The 23050-nt window shown below is 42.0% G+C and overlaps 2 protein-coding genes across 3 annotated transcripts in view; both read left to right on the forward strand.

Moving 5' to 3' along the window:
• LOC104342814 (cytosolic phospholipase A2 epsilon-like) overlaps positions 1-11424 on the forward strand; it is a 37254-nt gene extending 25830 nt beyond the window's left edge. The window contains exons 15-21 of the mRNA XM_086462990.1: positions 1068-1182; positions 1631-1768; positions 3535-3642; positions 4695-4883; positions 5769-5935; positions 6697-6883; positions 11114-11424. Of these exons, the coding sequence (XP_086319116.1) occupies positions 1068-1182; positions 1631-1768; positions 3535-3642; positions 4695-4883; positions 5769-5935; positions 6697-6883; positions 11114-11424 (1215 nt within the window). The remainder of the gene's footprint in view (positions 1-1067; positions 1183-1630; positions 1769-3534; positions 3643-4694; positions 4884-5768; positions 5936-6696; positions 6884-11113) is intronic.
• Positions 11425-15106: 3682 nt separating this feature from the next.
• Positions 15107-23050, forward strand: part of EHD4 (EH domain containing 4) — a 32616-nt gene continuing 24672 nt past the window's right edge. The window contains exons 1-2 of one of the 2 annotated variants that reach the window (XM_086462287.1): positions 15107-15339; positions 22419-22595. In XM_086462287.1, the coding sequence (XP_086318413.1) occupies positions 15107-15339; positions 22419-22595 (410 nt within the window). Of the gene's footprint in view, positions 15340-17265; positions 17313-22418; positions 22596-23050 lie in introns of those variants that run through there. The other variant, XM_086462288.1, reaches the window with a different exon arrangement.

Raw genomic sequence — 23050 nt, forward strand, 5'->3', positions numbered from 1 at the left:
CAGATCTTAACATCACACCTAGTACAGAAAGGGTGGGAACAAAGAGAAATAATGGGGAACTTCTAGTATGAACAACTTTAAAATGAATTCACATGTAAATATTCAAATTAAAATCCTGCTATGCACAGTGCGACAAGGCAAAGAAAAATCGCAAATCCAAAGACAGTATCTCCGACTTGCTACTGGGACTAAGTCACCCTGTAAACATTTCCACCAAAAGGCAATGTTTGGGCTCTATGTTAGCATTCGTGAATATTTCCTTCCCAATAGGGCATTTGTACTTAAGAAAGAGAAAACACTCCCCCTGTTATGTGATTAATCTCACATGCATCCAAATTTCTACTGCCTGAGCACAGCCCAGTGGTAGAGACTCCCTGGAGGTGCACTCAGCAGGGAGCTGTGAGTGTCCCTGCAGTGCCATAGTGCTGTCCCTGGACCAGCACAACCCCAGGAAAGCCCAGTGGCACTAGTGGCACAGCTGTCCTTCCAAGGGCTGCCCCAGTGTGCAGGAGGACCTGCAGCTCCCATTCGAGGAGGACTTGAACTCAGCACCCTCTCAAACCTTGGTGCTACTCCCAAACGGCCCTGCCCTTCCACCCTGCCTGACTATGCAAGATGCTCCACAGCAGAAGCAGTAAGGGTCAAGGCTCGATGAACATGAACTCTGTTGGAGCTTTGGCTCTCTCAGAGGTCTGAGGGAAAGATGGCTTTCTGTGCAGTCAGGGAAGGGTTTACTCTCATTGAAATATTTCCTGCCAAGGTGCTTTTCAAATATTTCCTGAAAATTTTCCAGAAAACATTTTTCTGAAATAAATAATGTGAATGTCAACATTTTTTTCCTGTTTTTTTTCAGCATACGAACTTAACTTAGGACTATTTGTGTGCTGAAGTGCTGGGGCAGCGGAGGGTTGGAGATAGGGATGACATCACCTCTCTGAACTAACCCAGTGGGGAGCACCCTAGTTGGAGTCTGCTATACACTGCGTTGTCAGAGCCCAGGCTTAGATGAAGTGGGAGGCTCTTTGTGTCATCTAACTGTCCTCAGCTACTGTACTTCTTCAAAACAGGAGGACTCCCACAAGCTCACAGATCAGCAGCAGGCACTAAATCAGGGTCAGAATCCCCTGCCCATTTACCTCTCTCTCAATGTGAAGGATAAAATCAGCGACCAGGATTTTAGAGGTAATAACACTCCAGAATTGCCTTTAATATTTAATTCCAATAGTGGTCAATTTAGGATTAGGTAAAGAAATCAATTCAGTGCACAAATACTCTAAAAGGCCAATCCACCTAAGAGTAGAAATTTAATAGTTAAATTTTTGAAGGCCTTCGTATATGCAGCTGTATTGAGGAGCAAAAGCAGGATGATGGAGGACACTATCATGAAATTACCTGCTATTCATTTCTGTAGAAAGCTTCAGAAATCTAAAGTTTGTAGAGAAATTTAGATCTAAGAGAACAATTCACTCTTCATGTTCACCTCTGTGAAATGTACAGTGAATAAACGTCTGCTTGCAAAGTGTGTTAGTTAGAAACCAGTCTGCCTTAACCTGGCCAATATTATATGTTTCATTCAACTAATTTGTGCCTCTGCTGCTGTAATCAGCCTGTCTTGTGCTTTTTCTTTCAGAATGGGTGGAATTCACCCCTTATGAGGTAGGATTCCCAAAATACGGCGCCTTCATTCGTGCAGAAGATTTTGGTAGTGAGTTCTTCATGGGTCGCCTGATGAAGAAAATCCCGGAATCCAGAATCTGCTTTTTGGAAGGTGATTTTTTGCTCCGGGGACATGTAATGTAATATAATATAATCTGCTCCTGTGCAAACCCCTCTTCTGAAATGAAGCAGTTAGTATATTTTGTATCTGCCAGGAGCAGTATATGGTAAAATATTAGAACTGATAACAGGTCACTAGCTGCAGGATTTTTTCTTTTCTCGGCAATTTTATTCAGCTGAACAAATTTATTTGATGTCATATGTGGTTATGCTTAATGACATGAGGCCTTTGCAATATTTACATGTCTTCATCAGCAGCAAAAGTTGTGTAACATTGTCACTAAGTTAAATCATTAGTCTCTTCTGCAACCCACATCTCTAAACCACATTTTATCTACAATGCTCCTGCTGCACCTAACCCTGTTAAATCCTTCAGGATAACACTTCCATTTCAGAGTGCAAATAGGTCACAATATTTAACTTTTTTCCCTCTTGCGTAAGAACGGTAAAAGCAGTAAGGAAAACTTTTTTCCCTTTGTAAAAGCAACATCTTGTCTCATTGTTCTTCCTACTTCCACCAATTGCATAAAGGAAGTTTCAGGGTGTTTTTGAGAAGTTAAGACTTTTTGCTTGTGTGGAGATTTCACTACAGCTAGTGGTGAGGCGTAAGGAAGAAAATCAGAATCTCTCCATCCCTGGCTGCAATGTCAAACAAAGCACCCAAGTCCTCCCTTCTGTAGTCAGAAATGCCAGCAGGTCACCAGCCCCCTTCCTACACCCCCCACCTTGGCACTCTCTTCCTCCCTTCTCTAGAGTGATGCTGGGACATTTCTGCCCCTGTTCCTTGCCAATGACCCAGAGTCCCCTCATTCAGGCAGCGTTACTTAATCCAGTGACACAGTTATTTGAAAGGTTTTCAGCAAATTCCTTCACACCCCAGCCCCTGAACAGAGCAGGGACTGACTACATAGGTCCTGCAGCTCTCTCCTGCATGGCTGAGCCCATTCCTCTGACTGCAGGCCAGCATTGCTGGGTCAGGCAATTGCCAGGCTGCTCAGGTGTAGCCTCTTGTATCCCTCCCTCAGTTCCTCCCAAGAGTGCCAGGTTTAGTTCTGCAGTTTGAAGGGTTTGGGAAGGCACCGTTGCACACTCGGCACATCTAACCATATCAGATAATGGTGTTTTATCAGCCTGAAAGCCTGGAGATAGGTGGCCACCTGGACTGCCATCAACTTTGCTACATCTACTAGTAGAGGAACTCGAAAGTGTAACTCAGATATGCCCTAAACCTTAAAAAACAGAATACAAATCAAAAGACTCATATATTTGCAGTTACTGTTTTCAAAACTTCTAAGTCAGCTTCCTCATTCTAAGGGATATTAGTGTACGAATCCTGAGTGTTTTGCGGCTGACAGTCTTGCATGAGAACTGCATACCTGTAACAGGATTATGCTAGAAATAAATAAAACCATTAGAATTGCAAATGCTGGCAACTTGGGGAATAGCAAATGTTGAGGACAGGTGGAAAATACTAAGATGAACTTGACAAAATGCTATTTGCCAGATAGCAAAAATGAATCTGTTAGCAGATATACTGAAAATACTACCAGCCCTCTTAATATACACCAATAAATTAAATTCTTTATATACATTATGGATTCATATACCAGTTTATAAGGACAGACCCTTTCATTTGTGCACTAAGATAATGTAATGGATAGTTTGCTAGAGAATGCAGAAGGTACTGAAGGTCATTGTGAATTAAAATACTTCCCGGTCTTTACTGGTTTACTTTCTTTCAAATAACCTATGCCACAGGGATCTGGAGCAGTGTATTTTCCTTGAATCTTATGGATGCTTGGTATCTATCTGTTCATTCAGAAGACTTCTGGCATAAATGGACCCGAGACAAAATTACTGATATAGGTGAGTTATTCTTATGCCACTATGTTTTGTTTGTTTTTTTTTTTTTTTTTTACCCTCTGTGATGCTATTCTCTCACTCACTTTTTCAAAGCCAGGAATTCCTGTAATCCACATGGAAACCAGGAGGAAATTCATGCTGTGTATAACTGTTTGGCAGTCATTTCAGTTGTGTGAGAAAAGAATCCATGGAATCTGTCACAGGAAAAAAAAAAAAAAAGAGAAAATGGACCTCATTTGAGCCATTTTCAGAGCACAAGGGTAAAACTGGAGAAAAATATCCCTGTAGAGTAGGAGAGGCTGACAGCCTTCAATAGCAATCTGCAGTCTTTCAGTTCCTCTCTTGGAAGCTGGAGTGTGGCATAAGGCTTCACAGAAACAAGAGAAAACACCATCCTTGCGTCGCTGGAGTCTACAAAGCATGGTTGTGAATGTCAGTACAGTTGGAAGTCATTCCAAACTAGTCATAGATTTGCAAAACATGCTACCAAATTAAGGAAGATCTCCAGGTTGGGATTTCAAGGGGAAATACACAAGATAGGCATACTACAGAGAAAAAAGATGAGAAGGAAGAGAAAAGTAGCAAAAAGGCTGATATGGTTTATCTTCTTGCACTTGTAGGGGATAGCCTCTGGTTGTTAAAACACAGAGCTTGCATTTGCTAGTAAGGAAGAATAATTATGTTTGTGTGGCTGAGAGATCATGATTCTGTGTCTTTTTATGTGTGTGGCTGAGAGAGAAACCGTAACATGGAGTAGAAAGGAAGACAGGGTAACTGCAGGACATTGTAGTGGATAAAATCACAGAAAAGCAAAGAAATTTACAGTAGGTGAAATGGACTCTTTTGCAGCACAAACAAGGCCTTTACCACTGCGGAGTGAGAAGAAGAAATGGATTTTTCAAAGCTTAGCTGAAAAACTGTGAGATTTGTAGAGATACTGGAAATAAAGAGAAAGAAGTCCAAGTTTTGCCAAACATGCTAAAACAAATTATGATTGCACATATTGTCATCAACAATGACACCACACAAAAGAGCTGTGATCCTTCCTTCTGCAGATGATGAAATCCTATTCCCTACAAGACCAAATGAGCTGGATACTCGAGTGGTTTGTCCCACTGACAGCTTTTCAGACATTTTCCGAAATGTTGCCATGTCACGTCCAGCAGCTTCAGAGATCCATAACTTCCTGAAGGGCCTCCAGATGAACAACAATTACATAGAGAGCAAGTTTTCCAAATGGAAAGGTATGGTAATAGCACCCTGCTTTTAGTTATATTTTAAACTGTCCTTGTGAAAAAGTAACAATGTTTAAGAGATTATCAAGCCGACTGCCTTTTTGTTCTGTTCCCATCCTCTGCTAATATTTGAAACTGTTAGACACTAAAAGCTGAAATTAGGTAGCAGGAGAGGCTTCAAAAACAAGTTCTTAAAAATTTCATGAAGTCTGGTGACTGATAGATGAGAAAGATCCTGTTTAGCCAACCAGCTTATGTCTGCTGATGTGCCAGCCAGCCAGCCTGCATGCTTGTGGCATGGCACTGGTGCCATCACACCACTGTCTCTTACCCAGCCAATACTCAAGGGATGTGGGAGGGAGCCCTGTTCCATGTTACCTTTTCACTTGTAAGTAAGATATAACCTTTGTGACAGTACTCCCTGCTACTCGGTTTGGGAATTTGTGTTCAGTCTGGTACCAGATCTTCTGTGTACCTTAGTAGCTGTGTGCCTGTTCTTGTACCATGCAGGGCACCAAACATCTTTAGTCTTTAGTGTGTTGAGACAGTGAGATGCCATTTTAATTTTTTTCATATTAAGAGGAAAAAAAAAGAACCAAAAAACAACCTGATCAGTGTCACACATAAAACAAGGGCGTGGAATTAACCCTACTCTCCTGAGCCCCAAGTTAATCCCTCTTAATTAAAGGAAAGCCAAAGAAATTGCAGAGTAAATAGTGAAAAGAGGAAGACAGATGAGGAACTGAGAAATGACTGAACTGCAGCTATCAGCGGTTATAGGTATGTCGAAGACCCAAGAACAGCTGAATTCTCTTTTTGTTAACAGTTTACTTTCCTCAGCACCTCTCTTGCATTGAGCACCTACTCTGAAAAAAAAATATGTTTCTTTTATAGACTGTGAGCTTGACTCTCAGCCCAACCACCTGACAGCAGGAAAAGACTACCTCATCCTGATTGATACTGCATTTGCCTTTGCTACCAGTTACCCACCCCTTATGAGACCGGAAAGGAAAGTGGATGTCATTTTGCATTTCAACTACAGTTCAGGTTCCCAGACAGGGGTGAGCCTTGTGCATTCTTCCTTACTGATACCTGTTTCACCACTAAGTTCCCAGAATGGCTAATCATCTACTTATAGAAGCATTTTTCCCCAGAGGGCTTAAGAGAGCATCTATCATTCATTAGTGGCCAGCCCAGCCCTAATCCGTGAAAATCAGTACCTGGGAAGTGTAAATAAACTAGCAGTTTACCAGGGTGACATATCTTTACCGAACAGTACAAGTGTTTTCAGCAAGTAAGAATTTAGTAAACTGAATCTGCACATTTCCATGTGTAAATGTGCTTTAGCTGATTTGAAGGCAGACAGAACAAAGCTAAATGCATTTTTAAAATTGTCTAAGACTCCTCAATGCAATCATACATATTCTTAGGCATGGTAAAATGTACATTCAGGACAATACAACTATAACAATAGAGGGGTTTGATGCAGAAGACCAGAGATGCAAATAAATGCAAGGAGAGTTTGAATTCAGGAATTTAAAATTCCTTAGGAATAAAAGGTTGTCTAAAGACAACATTTGTAATATCCAAATGTGGGATGTAGATTTTCAGAGAGGCATGTGGACCCAGATTCATCTCGCTTAACTCTGGCTTTCCAGGTCTTGGCTCCATATACAGCCTACACCTAAATTGGGCGCATGCCATAATCTGTCAGAACTTGGCCCTTGCCCCACAAACATTCCCAGTGAAATTGGGGTTTGGTCAAATTCAAACATACGTTGTGATGTTTTCTTTCGTTTTGTTTTCCTATTGCGGCAACCAGCCCCTGAAAGAAGCCTCTAAATACTTTGCAAAACAGGGAATTCCTTTCCCTACAAAGTTACCAGATGATCAGGAAACCCTACATCTGAAGGAATGCTACATTGTTGGTGACAAGGAGAGCCCAGAAACGCCTATTGTGATATTTTTCCCTCTGGTAAATGACACCTTCAGGGACTACAAAGCACCTGGTAAGTTTACAGTTGCCCATCATGTTAATGGAGGTAGCGGCCGCCTGTTTTCTCTTTTTTATTGTACAATATCTGTTCTTCAGATCATGCTGTAAACACAGACTCAGACCCTCTTTGCTTAGATCTGAAAAATATCAAGAAGCTTAAAATATGTAATTTTTACTGGACAGGAAAGTTGAGCAGAAGTTGGGCTCAGCCTTTGGCATATACACCCCTCTTCAGATTTTTTTTTGGGGGGGGGGGGCTTTTCATAGGTAGGTTGTAGAGTTTACTGATGGAAAGTATATTCTGTTTATCTGCAGTGGCAGAAATCAGTAAGGTTATTTCCTCTCATACTTGTCATCCTTTCCTGTTAGAGAACGCTCTGGGGAATCTAAGGATTTCATTGTTTAAAATAATTTTGAGGCTAACAGCTAGGTAGATAACCTTGAAAACAAAAGTGTGAACTAGCAAAGTGACGAAAATACAACACTGAGTCATAGTGAAGTGATGAAAACACAACACTGAGCCATGCCAACCATTTCTTTTCACTTCAGTGAGTCCTACTTTGGAATTTTAAAAGAGCTTCAATAGCAACATTGCCAGTCACTTTAAAGTCACTTTAAAGATGAATTCTAAATCCTGGTGCCATATCCCATGACTCCACGCTACCTCTGTTAGTGTCAAAAGTCTCAGTTACTCCTTCTCCAGATGATAAAACTCCTAACTCATGCTGTGAAAACACTTATTTTTCAATCACTTCAAAGCCCCACAATATACTGAAAACCGAAAGTTGCAGGGTGGTATAAAGTACATTAAATCTAATAAAAAAATAAATGCAGAAACTAATGTCCAAATTGTATTAATTCTTCTCCTTTTTTTTTCAAGCAAGTCATAAAAAAATCATGTGACTTTTGCTTTGTAGATATTCTGGATTGAGTTCATGGCACATTTGAGGTATACAACTGTGGTTTTGAACAGGTTTTACACAAACACACACACCATTCTACCCCAGCTCTTATCACAGATCAGATAATTGAAAGGCTGTTTTCTGCAGTTGCCCTTTGTAGAAGGAATTAAAGAAAGGAGAAAAGGAGAAAGAACTAGAACAGGAACTGACAATTAGCTTCTGTACTGCTCTGTAAGGGAGTTTGCCTCCCCTCTCCCCTTCAATAATTTCTGGAACCCAGGGATATTGTGCCTGACTCAGTTATCTAATACCAGGTGAACATCAGATGATGTGCAGACGCTATGTGTCAACATAAATTATCAGGGAATCTAAAAAAGGGGTGTTACTAGGTATGTAGAAGATGAATATGAAGATCTGAGTGATATCTGCATATTACATATACTTGTGGCAAGCTTGTGCTGCCCAACTGGTTCAGCTGGTAGTTGCAAGCTAAGACGAAACAGAAAGAGAGAGAAGGGATCCTTCTCAGGCCCCCACAGATGACATGTCAGCTGAGCCGACATGGAAAAGCTCAGCTCATGCAGTCTTTTGGGAGGGCTGTCACCTCACAGCTGAGACATGACCTCCACAGCAGCAGGATAGATGCTGCAGAAAGTCCTGGGAGGCTGGAATAGATGTCTGCCCTTTCTTAGTGACAGGCAGAGATCAGCTTAATTTATAGTGCTCCAGTACCATGCCCTAGCCCAGATCTAAACTGCAGATCATGTGAAGTATTAGTTCAGTTACATGAATGAGCAGTTTTTCCATAGCCAGCTCATCTATCAGCTTGTTCAGCAAAGGGAATTTACAGCCTGGGCAGTAAATGAGTAAAACTCACGTATTCACACTGGGTTACTCCTGCATTGGTTAGACTATTTCACAACTGGAGTAGAAAGGGGAAAACCTTAGGCAGTTTAGACTGCTTCACTCGAGCAGTACCAGTTGCTTTAAAACTCCAGAAGGAATACATCTATCAGACTTGGAGAGACCCTTCCAGAAAAATCAGAACCCTTTGATCAATGTTGTTAGAGAAGATCCCCCAAATGCATGTGGTCCTGTCAGTAGGACAGATGCTGACTTTTCACAAAGCTTACTGCCCTGCTTTGGTACAGATGGTGCAGGTATCTGTGACTGCGGAGGTAGATTTTTTGCTACGATAATGACCTCCTGCCAGTGTGATGTTCTCACTGGAGGCTGACGGAAAAATCCTCCTGTCTCTGATGCTCTCTTATCTGTGATGAGAAGGGGATCAAGAATAGTACTTCCTGCCTGTGTTAACCTATACTACCTATCCCTGCCAATATTATCTACCATTAGTGCCCACTTTGGGGTTATTGCTGCTCTCTTTCCCTCACAACAGCGGTTAGAAAATTGAGGGGTCCATTGTAATGATGGGGAAGGAAAAAAACACATGTGAGCCCTCATGTCAGGTGTACAGGCTAGCATGCAGCAGTGGATCTCCACATCTTCAGGTCTCTGGCCCAGGGGTGGGAGCCTCAGCTGTTCTTTAGCAAAGACATATACTGGAGTTCAGGAATGGGCAGAACCTAATAAAATTCATTGACCTTTTCCTTTCCAAGAACCTATTTATTCTATGTACTAACAAGTAAATATAATTTCAGCTGGCCCATATGCTTTGTCCCACCAGTGCAGAGTCAAGCCAAAACTGGTATGGCCAAGTGGGCTTCTTACACTCTCGAAGCGCAGTCAGAGAGCGCTCACTTTTGCTTAGTTCAGGAAGGGCAAGTTTGCCTACTGTGCATTGAGTATATCACTTAGACATACCCTCAGCTCAGAGGGTGCATTTGCATCTACTGAATTTAGTGTACAAGTGTATTTTCACCAATTCAGTAAGTGGTGGTGTGTCCAAAACAGCAGCTAAATCAAAAACCACTCATGGTATCACCATCTAGTGCAGATGGCCAGGTCTGAGCCGAGATCAGCTTTACTTTGAATTACAGGTGACTTACAAAGGTCCTAGAAAAACAAGTGAGGTGATGTGTTTTACATCTTCTGCATCCATAAATTCGTGGAAATTCACAATCCCCATGGTAAACCTTGGGTATTTTTCTCCCTCTACCAGGAACCTACTGTGGAGGTCCCTGTGGATATTTTCTCTGTGATAGCCTACAAATAAACTTCTGCATTAACTTTGGATCTTGTTTCTACTGTCAAATGAATTAAAATAAATAAGTTAATTTGTTTGTCTTCAGATCATAAGATATGATGGATCTAATATTTCCAGAGATGACACTTGTGGAACTACCTGCCTAATTATTTTGCCTGGATCCGTGATGCATATGTTGATTATCCAGGGATGATGAAACTGGCATGAAAAGTTCTTTCAGTATTCCAAGTCTTAGTGATCCAGGGAATATCAGGTTCACTCTCATTGTTGAGGTTACATAGAGCCCGTAGTTTTTTATATAAGTAGGTAGCTCAAGGAAATGACAATAAATATTTGTGCCATCTGCTTTTGGGATATGCCCGGATAATGGCTTTGTGAAGTCTTTTGGTTTAGATAATAGAATTTACGTTCTTAGGTCTGTTTTCTGTATTTTTTACATTCTTCCCAGTAGAAATCAAGAGTTGATGTAGCAGATTGTGCTAGGGGATGTCCTAGGTTGTGCTGGGTGAAAGAATACCTGTCAGGTCTCTGAGAAGGCAGGTGAGCTTTTGGAAAGACTGAATCACTGAAATACACGGATTTTCAGCAGCTTATTTCTGGAGGCATGAAGGATAGTACTGAGAGAGATAACGCGATATCGAGTTGAGGCTGGAAGGCACAGAAATTGGCAGTGGCTTCAGGCTCATGGCCCAGAATGAAATCATACTGTCATGAGGTCCTTGCCGCTGTTGTCTGCTTTGGGAGAAAGGGAGGAAGGAGAGAAAGAGTAGTTGCCATGTACTTGCACCTTGGCTAGAGGTGTAGCACAGGGTGATGGCTAGGAGACAGCAGCAAGGCAGAGGCTGGGGCTGGAGAAGTGTCAGCGCTGAGGGGGGCCTGGGGACCATGCTGACAGCTCAGTCCGGAGCGAGAGGAGGCAGCAGGGAGCTTCAACCTCCTGTGCTCAAAAAAGGAGCTACTACTTGTTTTGGCATTTCCAAGAGTACCCAGGACAACCCCTACTTGCCTCACCACCACCAGCTTATCTACACCTTACTGCCAACCAAATATCCCTGCAATAAAATGTCTATGGAGAGAAAATTTTGTGTTGTAATCCACTATGTGTGCACGCCTGAGAAACACCCAGACCCTAATTGCATATCGCTAATTAACCATGTCATTATTTATCTCTTAGGTGTGAAACGTAGTCCCTCAGAGATGGCAGAGGGTGATGTTGATGTTGCCAATAACTGTGGTCCATATTACATAAACAATCTGAGTTATTCAAAGGAAAATTTTGACAAACTCGTGAACCTAAGTTACTACAATGTCCAGAACAATAAAGATTTGATTCTTCAGGCCTTGCGTACCGCCGTGGAGCGGAAAAAGCAGCATAAGAAAGAGCAACCACTGCAAAAACCACCCGACGAGGAAGGTATGTGTGTGCCTGGTCGAAAAGGAACCCAGCATTTGGCTGACTGCCCAGCACTAGGGAATATGAAATAAAATATCTATGAGTCATGTTAATGAAGAAGAAAAGGAGTTTGATTAGAGAGTGAAGAAAAGACAAAGAATGCTAAGAATAGCACTTCATTTGTCATCGAAAATGTTAAAGCCTGTCTGTCAGTGAAGGGAATAAACACAAAAAAACAGAGCTCTTCCTTAGTGAATTAATGTGCTTCCCTTGTTGACAACCTCAGGAGCATGGCTAGGTGAGGCTGTGCTCTGCCTGTGCTTGCAGAAGTGACCTTTCAGGCCAAGGCCAAAATGCGTGGACAAGGAAGTGTAAGGAAGTTTACATTGACTGTGTTTGTGCTCTACCTGTGCTATAAAAAGAGAGGATTGTCAGTCCAGAAATGCAGCAGAGAACAAAATCCTTTATCTCTAAAACAAAACCAAGAAGCCCATTTGTCAACTAAGGAGTCTTTATGTGAATGTACATAAATATTAAACTTTATATAATAAAGCACTTTTTTGGAGTCAGAGTTACAGCAAATAAACATTTTTCACAGCAAATACATGTTAAAGCCATTTCTTTTAGGTGCTTCTTCCTCTACTAGCAAACAATTAAAAACAAAACATGCAGACTTATTTCATAGCTTCTGAAAAATTATTGAAAAAGAAAATTATGCCTGGTCCAGACCCACATCTGAACTGCCCCAGGATCCTGGGACCCCTTGAGCATACGATTACACTTAAGACCCATCTCTACAAGAACTGACTCATGCTAATCTATTTTATTAAGCTGGATTTAAATGTTATTGATACATATCAAAGGTTTGACGCTCTAAAGTTTTCGAGACTGTTACATCTGAAAAGACACAAGAAACACAGACAAAGCAGATCTAAAATTGTGTACCTAATATCACTCGCCCAAATGTGATTTTTTTTAACTTGCTGTAGATCATTGTAACTGAAGTTAACAGAACATTAACTTAGAACTTTCTGATACTATAGCCACCACATTAACACAGCTCCTTTCAAGTAAGCAGTCTGGTTTTTTGACAGATGGAATCACAAGTCTCCATTTATTCTTTTTCTAAATTAACTTTTATTCAATGCTATTGATTTATTTATTAGACATCTTGAATCTACAAGACCATGTTTCCTACAGGCTTCCCTGCTCCTCAGTTCTGCTGTAGTATCTTTTGTCAAGAGATCCTATTATTTGGGGCCAAAAATGGAAGCCTTACAAACCCCTTTGCCCTCAAGGTTGAGGGTCTGCTCCCAGGTGGTGCACATAAACGTAATCCTTCTGTTTACCACTTAGGTCAGTGAATGCCTACCTATGGTGCACACTACAGGAGCCCATACAGCTCCTGTATGGGCTATATGCCCAGGGTTTACTTCCCATGGAAACAAGAGAGCAAAGACGGCAGTCGTGCTGATGCATACTGGATCTCATCGCAATATGGGATGGGAAGTAGCCAGAGGGCATAGCCAGACCTGGGAATCTGGAAGCCCTCCCAGGTTTCCGTATACAGTTAGAGCTTTATTGTCTGAAGGGCAAAAATTATCCCACTGACAGCAGGAAGCATCCAGGCAGGAAGTCTGAAGACAGGGAGAATGAGGTGTGTGAGTGCAAACACTTCCCTGCCCTTCCTGCAGCTTTCAGCAGCCACAAAGGGGTCACAGAGAACAATGAACACTTTACCCCATTTCAAAAAGCTTACATGAAAGAATTATTCAGTCTCTCTGAGTTCTCCATATTCCCCAAGAATACAGTGGAAAATGTCAGGGCTGATCAAAGTGGTGGAACAGCTTCCACACAAGGGGTGAAGAGATAAGGAATCTGCAATCTAGAAAAAGGACAGCAGGAGTGAAAGGCAGAGAGGAGAGAGATCTACAAAACCTGGAGTGCCCTGTGGAAGATGAAGAGGGAGTGACCATGCACCTCTCTTCTAACACAAGAACTGGAATGGATCAGACAAAACTAGCAAGCAGCAGGTTCAAAGTTAATAAGGTAAGGTAGCTCTGCACACAACATGTAATTAGTTACAGACTTCTTTGACACCCTGGATGTTTGCGAGTTCAAAAAAACTGGTTGATGCATTCACTGAAAAAATTTTAAGGACTAAAAAATACAAAGGCTCCGCATCTGCCTCAGTCCTGCACTGAGTCATCAGTTCCCAGAGACTGAGAGGACAATTTGAGGCAGTGTTGTACCTCCCCCCCTTCTGTGATGTTCTCCACTCACTAAATACTGGATGCACAAAAGACAAGTGGGAAAGCAGTCTCAGCTCAGACTGCAGTACTTAGGTTTTCCACAGATCAGATATTTTTGCAGATAATAAATGATCAGGAGTTGTCAGAACTCCTAAAGATGTGGTGATACAAGACTCTTTTAAAATAAATCACTTAAGTAGCATGGAGAAGATGTAAGTAACTGCAAGGATAACTTAATTACCTATGGATTAATCTATGAGGAAAAGTCACGAAAACGAGAATACAAAACCAAACTATAAAAAGTGGATTTAAAAAAAATGAGGAAGCCAGTCAGCAAGACCCTACACGAAATAGTACAAAATCTTTAGACTCAGCATGGAAATTGCAACAAAAGAGTTGCAAAACACACGCACAGCCCTAAATAAAACCTAAGAAATGGCAGAGTGGTTAAATGCTCAGGATTGAGCATTGTTAGAGCCTAACATCTGTTCTTTGAGGAACAGCATGGGGAGGAGGGAGATGGAAAGGGTACATCTAAACCTGCTGATGTATTTAGAAAAGAGCTGGAGCATATAGAGAAAATGTAGTATTCAAGATGGAAATTAGGAGGAAGAAAGGTACACAGCTAAAAATGTGAAGCGGTAGATATGAGCAAAAAGAAATGTAAGTGCTAAGGATGTTGCGAAGGAGCCAAGGCCGTAAGTGTGTAACACAGAAGATACAATTCTAATGTAATATTTACATAGATTCAGCAAAAAATGCCCCTTCTTTTTTTTTTTTTTTTTTTTCTGAAAGCGCAAGCTTTTGTTTTCTGAGTAGTGAGTAAGCACAGACAAATTTATGTGTAAAAAAAAATTAATTTCACTGATTTCTTCAATGTTTTAGTGAATATGGTATTGTATTCTACTGAAATCTTTGCAAAATCAGTGGAAAAGGTGATCCTCCCACGTGGCTTAACACAGATTCAAGACCTAAGGTTAAAGATAATGGCCGTATCTGCTACACACGTCCCACAGCAGAATTTCAACGTTATACTCAGAATTTACACTGTAGCTGTCCAACGGCGTAGCTAACCCCCACGGCGCTTAGTCACACACGTCTTTGGCATCCAAAGACAGCACCCATCACCGGGAAAACACGCAAAGCGCTTGGGCCAGCCTGTGTTAGACCGGAGCTGTCAAAGGGTTTCAAGTGGCTGAAATTTCAGCGCGGGAGAGCAGCAGGTACAATTCACCGCCAGAGGCGGACTCGTGGCCGACAAAAATCCTCCCATTCTGAAAAAAAGTAACAACGGCCTCCTCAAAAACAACCCCCAAACCTACCCGACGCCCTGGGTATTTGCCACAGGCAGCCGCTCGCACCGACCCCGCACCGGGTCCGCCCCCGGGCCTGGGCCTGGGCCGCGTCTGCCCGCCCCCGCGGCGGCTGCGTGCGCGCGCGCGGAGGGCGGGCCGGCAGGGCGGCGGCGGGCTGGCAGTGAAGCAGTGAGGCGGCAGTGCGGCGGGGCGCTGGCGGCGGCGCGATGTTCAGCTGGCTGGGGAAGCAGGGCGGCGGGCGGGACCGCGTCGGCGGCGACGTGGTACAGACGGTGACCGGGGGGCTGCGGGACCTCTACCTCCGCAAGCTGCTGCCGCTGGAGGAGCACTACCGTTTCCATGACTTCCACTCGCCCGCCCTGGAGGAGGCCGACTTCGAGAACAAGCCCATGGTGCTGCTGGTGGGGCAGTACAGCACCGGCAAAACCACTTTCATACGGTAGGCGACCCTCGGTGCTGCGCTCCAGTTCCTTCTCCTGAGGCCGCGGTCGGCGCCCTGCCCGCCTCGCCCCCGCCGCCCGCTCGGTAATCCTTCATCACCTCCTGCCCAGGGCGCTTCTGCTACGCCGCGAACGCCTCCTGCGCGCCAGCAGCGCACTCCGCGGCGAGCTCGGCCGTGCTGGGCAGCGGGGAGCGGTCCGCCCGGTGAAGGGCGGCGAACAGCTCCCCGGCGGCGGGTCGCTTCGGCAGCCTGGGGCGGCGGGAGGCGGCCGGTGTCCTGCCGAGGAGCGGGGCGTGCCCAAGCGCCTGCCGTGCCGCTCCCGGGTCTGCTATACGCTCTGTAACGCTCTTGCCAGCTTCCTGTTCGAGAATGTAACCTCCATTTCATATTCTGCTGAGAAAGTGTCACCTCCTTGTCTGCTTCCTCTTAGCGTTTTCAGTTTTGTTTCTTTTTCGTTGTTTTTTGTTGTTGTTGTTTTTGGTTTTTTTTTTAATCTATAAATTATTTCAAAGGAGCACTTTGCGTTAAAACGGCATGACTGCATCGGCCATCACAGACCGTTTAACCTTACCTCCTCCTCCTTCTTTCCCAGTAAGACATAGGTTAGATGTGAAGATAAGAGAGAAACGCGACTACAGTTTTGAGCAAAAACCGCATGTTATCTGGAAAGTCGTGTCCGTCCCGTCCGTGTCAGTCCCCCGTCGCCCCCCGCTTCCGGCCAGTTGCATTGAACAAGCGATGTCACTAAAAAGGCAGTTTAACAATGTTGCTGCTGTTGTATTATTTTCTGGCTTTCCTGTCTTCCTTGTTGCTAAGTTTGTTAGTAACCGATTTTAGGAAGCTGAAGTGTGCCTTAGGATTACGAGCTTGTGAATATTTCGCATGTATTTGAGTCTGTTTGGCTCTCACATGCACCTTACAAATCAGTCTAATGTTATACGAAACTTTGCAAAAGACACCGAGGGGTCACTTGGATCAAATTTTGACCTACTTACTGTATCTGAGGTTCATTATAGTCCGTCTGTAAATTTTACAAATGTTTCTCTTGATTCCAAAGGTTACAGCCAGCATTGCAATAACACTGATTTCTTTTTACAGTGCAAAAGACCTGCCTCCCTTCTCTATTGAAGAGCGATGTTTACCTTTACTCACCTGAGATAGTTTCAGATGTTTACAGAGCTAATCATGTTTCTTTTCTAGTTTTACAGCTGGCTAATTGGAAGCTTGAAGTTGAACTTGGTTCTTTACCGGGTATTACTGAATTCCTGCAAACACTTAAAGTGGTTTTGCTCAGAGGGTTACTTTAAAAATAGAAAATAGGGCTGTAACTAAAAGAGACAGTTTCTGGATCTCCGAAGGTAATCACAAGAAAGCGTGTGTTTGTGGGGAGGGTGATTTGGGTTTTCCTAACATTTCTCTAGCCATGCTGATTCATTTTCTCCATTAAAATTACACTTGTTTTGTTAGTCCGTATACATTTCCAGGTAAATGTTGTTACCTGACTTATGGACAGGGAATGGGGAGAGCATGGAAATGTGGAGACAGAATGGTCCCACATCTGTACGTACCAGAACCTGCTTTGCCTGTCAGCTGAGTTGCTATGTCATTTGCAATCCATAGTATGAAATTTTCCCCTGCTGTTAGGAGTTTACTTTCGATGAGAACACATGTTCTTGATTTATGAACATCCAACTTTTCTGTCCTTTACAGTTGCCCAGATTGATTGGAGTGCAAGTCAGTATTGTGCTTAGAAACACTGATACTCCTTGCAGTGCCTTAGATGTGGTTTTGATACTGTTGCTTTGTGAGTAACTTGTCACCTTAACCATAAAATACTGAGCCAGAGCATTGGCCGACACTAATACACAGTCTGAATGATAAAAGAAGTGTCATTTATTACAGCTATTTCCAGCTTTTTTTTTTAGGATTGGTCACTGCTGGGCAAAGGTGGCCAGACGAATTTGACAGAGGTAAAGTTTTCAAAGATGTTTTCCTCATGCCTTTTATTAAAATATCTGACTCAGTGGAGGAGGTGACTTCTACTGTGATGTGCCCTTCTCTTCACTCACTCACCACTTTCTCTTCTCCCCATTTTAGGTAGATTGCAGTGGTTTAATCCCATACTAGGTATTGGAGAAGACAGGAATTGACTGTTGAGCCCCAATCAGTGATAGAACAGCTGTTACTGCTTCTAAAGGACCACAGTCTGACCTCACCATGATGAACATTCATTATGTCAGTGTTCACGATAATAGTTGGCTGAATCAGCATGAGAAAATGCTCCTTTCAAGATGGGCAGCAGCTTAGACAATAGTGTCACAGTGACTGTTACTCAAAATCCAATTTAGAGGAGGAAATTAAAAAATCAAGGAAGAGACGTGCTTATGTGGTGAAGGGAAGACTTAGAAGATCATGTGGGAAAATATTCTAGTGTCCGGGTCAGCCCCAAATAAATTTCCCCTCTGGTAGGCTGAATCTCCCATGGAAAAATGTCATACACTCTCGAGATTGTTATAATTCTGGGTTAATTGTAGATAGTTGTTCTTAGAATGAAGTTGGACTATATTTTTTTCCCTGCTAACCTTTTAACAAGCAAACATTATTTAAAATCTTAATTAAATCTGCTTTTTATTCCACATTTCTCCGTTTCGTAGTCAGAAGGGCACACTAGATCTATGTAAGTGTTTACTATTAGGTTTATGTGTGAACATAACCATTCTGTTTAGCTGACAGATATTAATTTGGGATTTACTTTGATTTAGATGTTACCATGAGATCTTCACACTTTCATACCTCTGACACATCCATATCCACCCAGTTTCTTCCACTATGTCTTCATGGAAGACACTGATATAGCAATGACTGAATGTCCCTGGGGATTAAGATACGCAAACAAATGCTTCCAGGTTTCTAACAGCTCTTCTGTTTTTTCACTTGATGCTGTTTATCCTCTTTGCACTTGGAACAATGCAGTGAAACTGTCCAGTTTCACTCTTTAGGGTGTAGTGTGGTGATACTGTTTTATTCAAGTATCTGATAATGCTGACAATTCAAACAGATATATCCAGGCCCAAATGTTAATACTTGTCATATTGTTTTTAATGGGGTGGGAGGATGGGTGAAAGGCAATGCTTATCTTGCATGTGAGCTGCTTGGCTTTGCGGCTTCTGTAATTCTCTGAATTTCTCCTGGCTGCTTTAGAGAAAGAAGTGGGGAAAGGAAGGACAGGAGAGAAGAATTGTTGTGTACAGAAAAAGAGATAGGAGCTGGTCAGTGCGAGTTTGTGGTTGCTGACCTTTTTGCTTCCTTCTAAAACTTCTGGTCTAATAATGTTTAACTTGTTAACAGCTTTTCTATTTTAAAAGTGTAAGAGACTGACTTTTTTTAAAAGAACTTATCAAGATGAGGAAAACCAGAAGTAGATTCCTCAGTTTGCTAGGGTGTGCTTTTACTTTGCTCACAGGTATTGCTCAGAGGTTAAAATGGTAGACTTCCTTCTCTTTAACTCAGCCAGAGCTGGGTTTTGTGAAAGCAACTTATTGTATGCATAATTTCTGGAGTCTGCAAGTAGTGTGCAATCGCTTGTACGGCAAGAATAGGCTGCATCTCTTTCTTCTGGGGGGGGGAGCGAGGGGAAGGCCCCTCTTGATGTCTTTGTGTGAAAGCTGGAACTTCTGTGTTACTAGCTCTACATGAAAGTTTTGAGTTATTTGGAACAGATTTCTTACACTAAAGCAAACATTTCCTAGTTTTGTTGTGTTTTTAAAAAAAAAAGGTGTGGATTTGATGCAGTATGTAGGTGAGCAGCCTTATGAAAGGAGACTTGAGTTTGTCTCCCCGTGCATCACATGGTATCCCTTCCCAGTGCTGCTCTGTCCAGCTCATCTGTGTTGGTGGGTTAGTATGGCTTAGCTAAAGCATTTAGACTTCAGATGATTATCAGTATGCAAAACTTTGACTAACCTTTGCTATCTCTGGAATTTTGTAAACCAGTTTCCCATAGTCTGGCTATAGATCTTGCAAAGGAACAAAAATGGATGTTTATTGGCAAAGCAGAAAGGTTATAGCCCAGGTAAAAACAAAGGGAGAAGAGTCAACAGGATGTCTGTTGTTTGATCTAGACTGTCTTTGGGATGTTCGCTATTTTTAAGCATTCTTCCTGTGAACCTTTTTGAACTCCCTTTCTGCTGAGAATTTCTGAGACGGGCATGCAGTTGCAGATGCTAAAAATCCAGGTATTTTCCTGTGTTAGTAGAGCACACTGTACAAAAACATTTGCAGCTTTTCTGCTTACAGAAGACTGCTCATCCCTTTTGTGTGGCTAAGTGAAACTGAAATTTTCATGCTGTGAGAGTTAAGTGTGATATAGCCTGTACACCCAGTGCTTGAGAACTAGGGTTTATTTTAGTTTGTACTTGTTCTTGATGTGCAACTGTGAGCCAGTCTTAATAGAAGACACTTGCCTTGCAAAGTGTTTCCTGTGTCTGTTGAATAGCTGTTACCAGGTTCAGCACTGTGACTGTTGAGTGGGACTTGGTATTTGGAAGGAGATCTTGCCTCCTTGGATTGTTACCACTCTAAAAGCCTGTCTTTTAAAGCCGCATCTGTGACGTTAACTTGCAAGTATCATTGCAGTTCAGTAGCACTTTATTCTTGTTTAGTCATTTCAATAAGCATCTAATCTGAATTTGCATTGTTTGAGTTCTGAGCTGAAAATACAGATGTTGGAAATCCAGAAAGGTGCTCCATACTTACTCTTTGTAAATTCTGCAAGTGTTACGTGTGCAGCAACTTCATGAACAGGCCATGAGATTAGTTTTTTTAGTTGTCTAGAAGACCACCACCAGTGAATGTCCATAACTATGCCTGGCAGGTTGATGAGCTTACAATAGATAGCAATTATCCTGTTACCCTGGAGGTGTCTTATCCTGCATTCAGATCCCATCACACAGTTTTCTGTGGCATTTTATTGTGACAAGTTAAAAATCTTATTTTAGAAGCTAGAAGTGTAATTGATCTTTCAAAATCAATGCCATTGGTAAGTCCAGTCTGGAAAATTGTAGTGGCTCTTGTGAGTTAGCCGTTGCATCCTGTTCTAGAGGGATCTAGTCTGCAGTGGTGTTCCATGAGGAGGCAGGAACACACTTCTGTTTCAGGCATTTAGCTGTTTGCTACAACACTTGAAAGTCCCAGATTTCCATGCATAAAAGGTTCAACTGCTGAGCTATCAAAGGAGTTTTGTCTTCATTTTGTTGCATGATCTGCTGCATTGTGCACTCCTGCATGTGCAGAGAGGTTTGAGTGTTGGTTTTCTTGCTTTTTGTGAGGAGTTAGTTTTATTTCTCTGTTGCTGTGCATTAGGTACAGCTTATTTGTAAAGTAAAACAAATTTACTTTGGTGTGTTCTGGCATTATGACTTATGTTTCTGCTTTCCCACAGTTTTTAACATTGGCATTTTTTTATTTGTTTGTTTGGAAGCAGAAAGCTGCAGGAAATCCCATGTAAATAACTGTTCCATGCTTTAAGCCTTCCAGATCATAGGTTGAGCTGATTGGAGCCAGTTTGCTAAGGCTAGTAGAAAAAGGTCTTTGAAATATGTAGTATATATTTAGTTCCTTAAATTCAGCTTCTGTGCACTGATCTATAAAGTCTGAATGTTTGAGTCTTGAATTTAAAGACAGATTGTTCAGCAAGTTCAGACACTTTGTAGAATGCTTTTTTGCAGCAAAAGAAGCCTGCAAGTCTTCTCAAATCAATATTGGTTTATGAAACTATAGCAGAAGGGGCCTAGTGCTATTTGATTAAGGGCCAGAACAAACCTATTATTCAAAGACCCATGTTAGTATAGATGGGCTCAAACCTAACTACTGCTGTCATTGAATGTAGGACCACCACCTGTGCCTGAAGAAGAATTCTCATTTAAATCCAGCTTTGATTATATAAAAAGTTAAATTGTAGTTCGTTAAAGTTGTGGATTTTTAAGAACTCCAGGGCAATATGGAACCCAATGTAATCTCGCATTACAGCATATTTGAAAACAATTTGGTATTGGGAGACCATTTCAAGCTGGTGCTGTTGTGAATGAAGGCAATAGCACTCATACTTTAAAGTTAAGCAGGGTTGTCTGCTTCTGTGTTTTAAAAGTGGCAGATGTCATAGTGTAGGCTGGAGGCTTGCTTGATAGGCTTGAGGCTTCTCTTGCTTCTCACTTACCATCTAGGAACGAATGCAGACAGGCTTTTTTCTGCCAGAATGCTCCGGTTCTGTTAAGTTTTAGCACTTAAATACGCATGTCCTTTGTTTGAGACTTTATTGTCTGGAAAGTCAAGACCTGCTGTATCAAACTTGGTCTACTGAGTATGTGCTGTCTGCATCTCTGAGTGGACTACTCAGAGAGATGAAAGGTGGTTCCTGTTGGTACAGCACTGCCTGACTTGATGCCTCTCAGAAATAGTTACTGTTAGGCTTCACGTTCTGCAGGTCTGACCTACTTAACAATTACTTTCAGATATGGAGGTCAAAAAAGAAAAAAAATCCTTTCCTCGCTGCCAAACAGATATAATTGTATTGTCTCATAACTGTGTTATTCCTGCCTGTGGTAAGATGAGTTAAAGTTAGTAAAATCATACTGAGTTCATTGAAGGGTTAGATCTGTCAGCAAACTGGTGCTGAATGTGCTGTTTCAAACTGCTCCCTTTTAGTAACAGCACTTGTGTAGGCTTGAAAAGCACAGAAAAGCAGCAATGTCTTGTTGTCTAACCTACAGCACTGGGATCATTTGTAGAAGAGTCCACTTGAATGGTTCAGGTGCAGTGGTTGAGGGAATACTTTCTGCCCTGTTTTTGTAAAGAGGTTTACTTTATCCTTTTACCTAGTTGTTGTGAAAAAATGGAATTCAGTTTTTTGGTTTTTTTTTTTCTCCTGGTTAATAGAAATAATGAAGTGCAGGAAGAATGTAATGTTATTATTATAGAGTGTGTGTATCCTTGGGAATTTTCAAGCAAATTATAGGTATTGCCTTTTGCCATAGCTTCCAGTCATTCATTCTGTTACTTTATGTATTCTCCATCTGTAGATACCTGCTTGAACAAGACTTTCCAGGCATGCGAATTGGTCCAGAGCCTACCACGGATTCTTTTATTGCTGTGATGTATGGAGATGCAGAAGGAAACGTTCCTGGAAATGCCTTAGTTGTTGATCCTAAGAAGCCGTTCCGCAAACTCAGCCGCTTTGGAAATGCTTTCCTGAACAGGTGAGATCTCTTTGCTTGCTGTCTTTTGATTTTTATATTTAAATTTCTACTTGTTACCATCTTCAAGCATCAATGTATTTTACTAAGTTTTTTCTGCTGTATTTGTTTTGAACAGCATGGAATAAATATTCAAATACAAGGAAGAGTGGTGGCAGTTCAAGTGAATTAAAAAAACAAAAACCAAAAAAAAACCCCAAAAGCAGTACTAGGTAGGATAGCACTGGCACAGATATGTTCTGTTAAAACCAGCTCACAGAAAATTGCTGAAATAAATGCTCCACCAGCTGACTTGTTTGTAAGGCATTACACCAGCTGGAACTCAGGATTGGTTTGAGCACAAATTCTCCTGCTCAACAAAACTGATAGATTAATACTGTTATTGAAAACTACCATCCAGAAAAGGAAAAAAAAAAAAAAAATCCCCCTTTGTTGCTGGCTTGTTCCTTTCTGCTGAC

The sequence above is a fragment of the Leptosomus discolor genome, chromosome 3 (assembly GCF_034619465.1).
Source record: "Leptosomus discolor isolate bLepDis1 chromosome 3, bLepDis1.hap2, whole genome shotgun sequence".
NCBI lineage: Eukaryota > Metazoa > Chordata > Aves > Leptosomiformes > Leptosomidae > Leptosomus > Leptosomus discolor.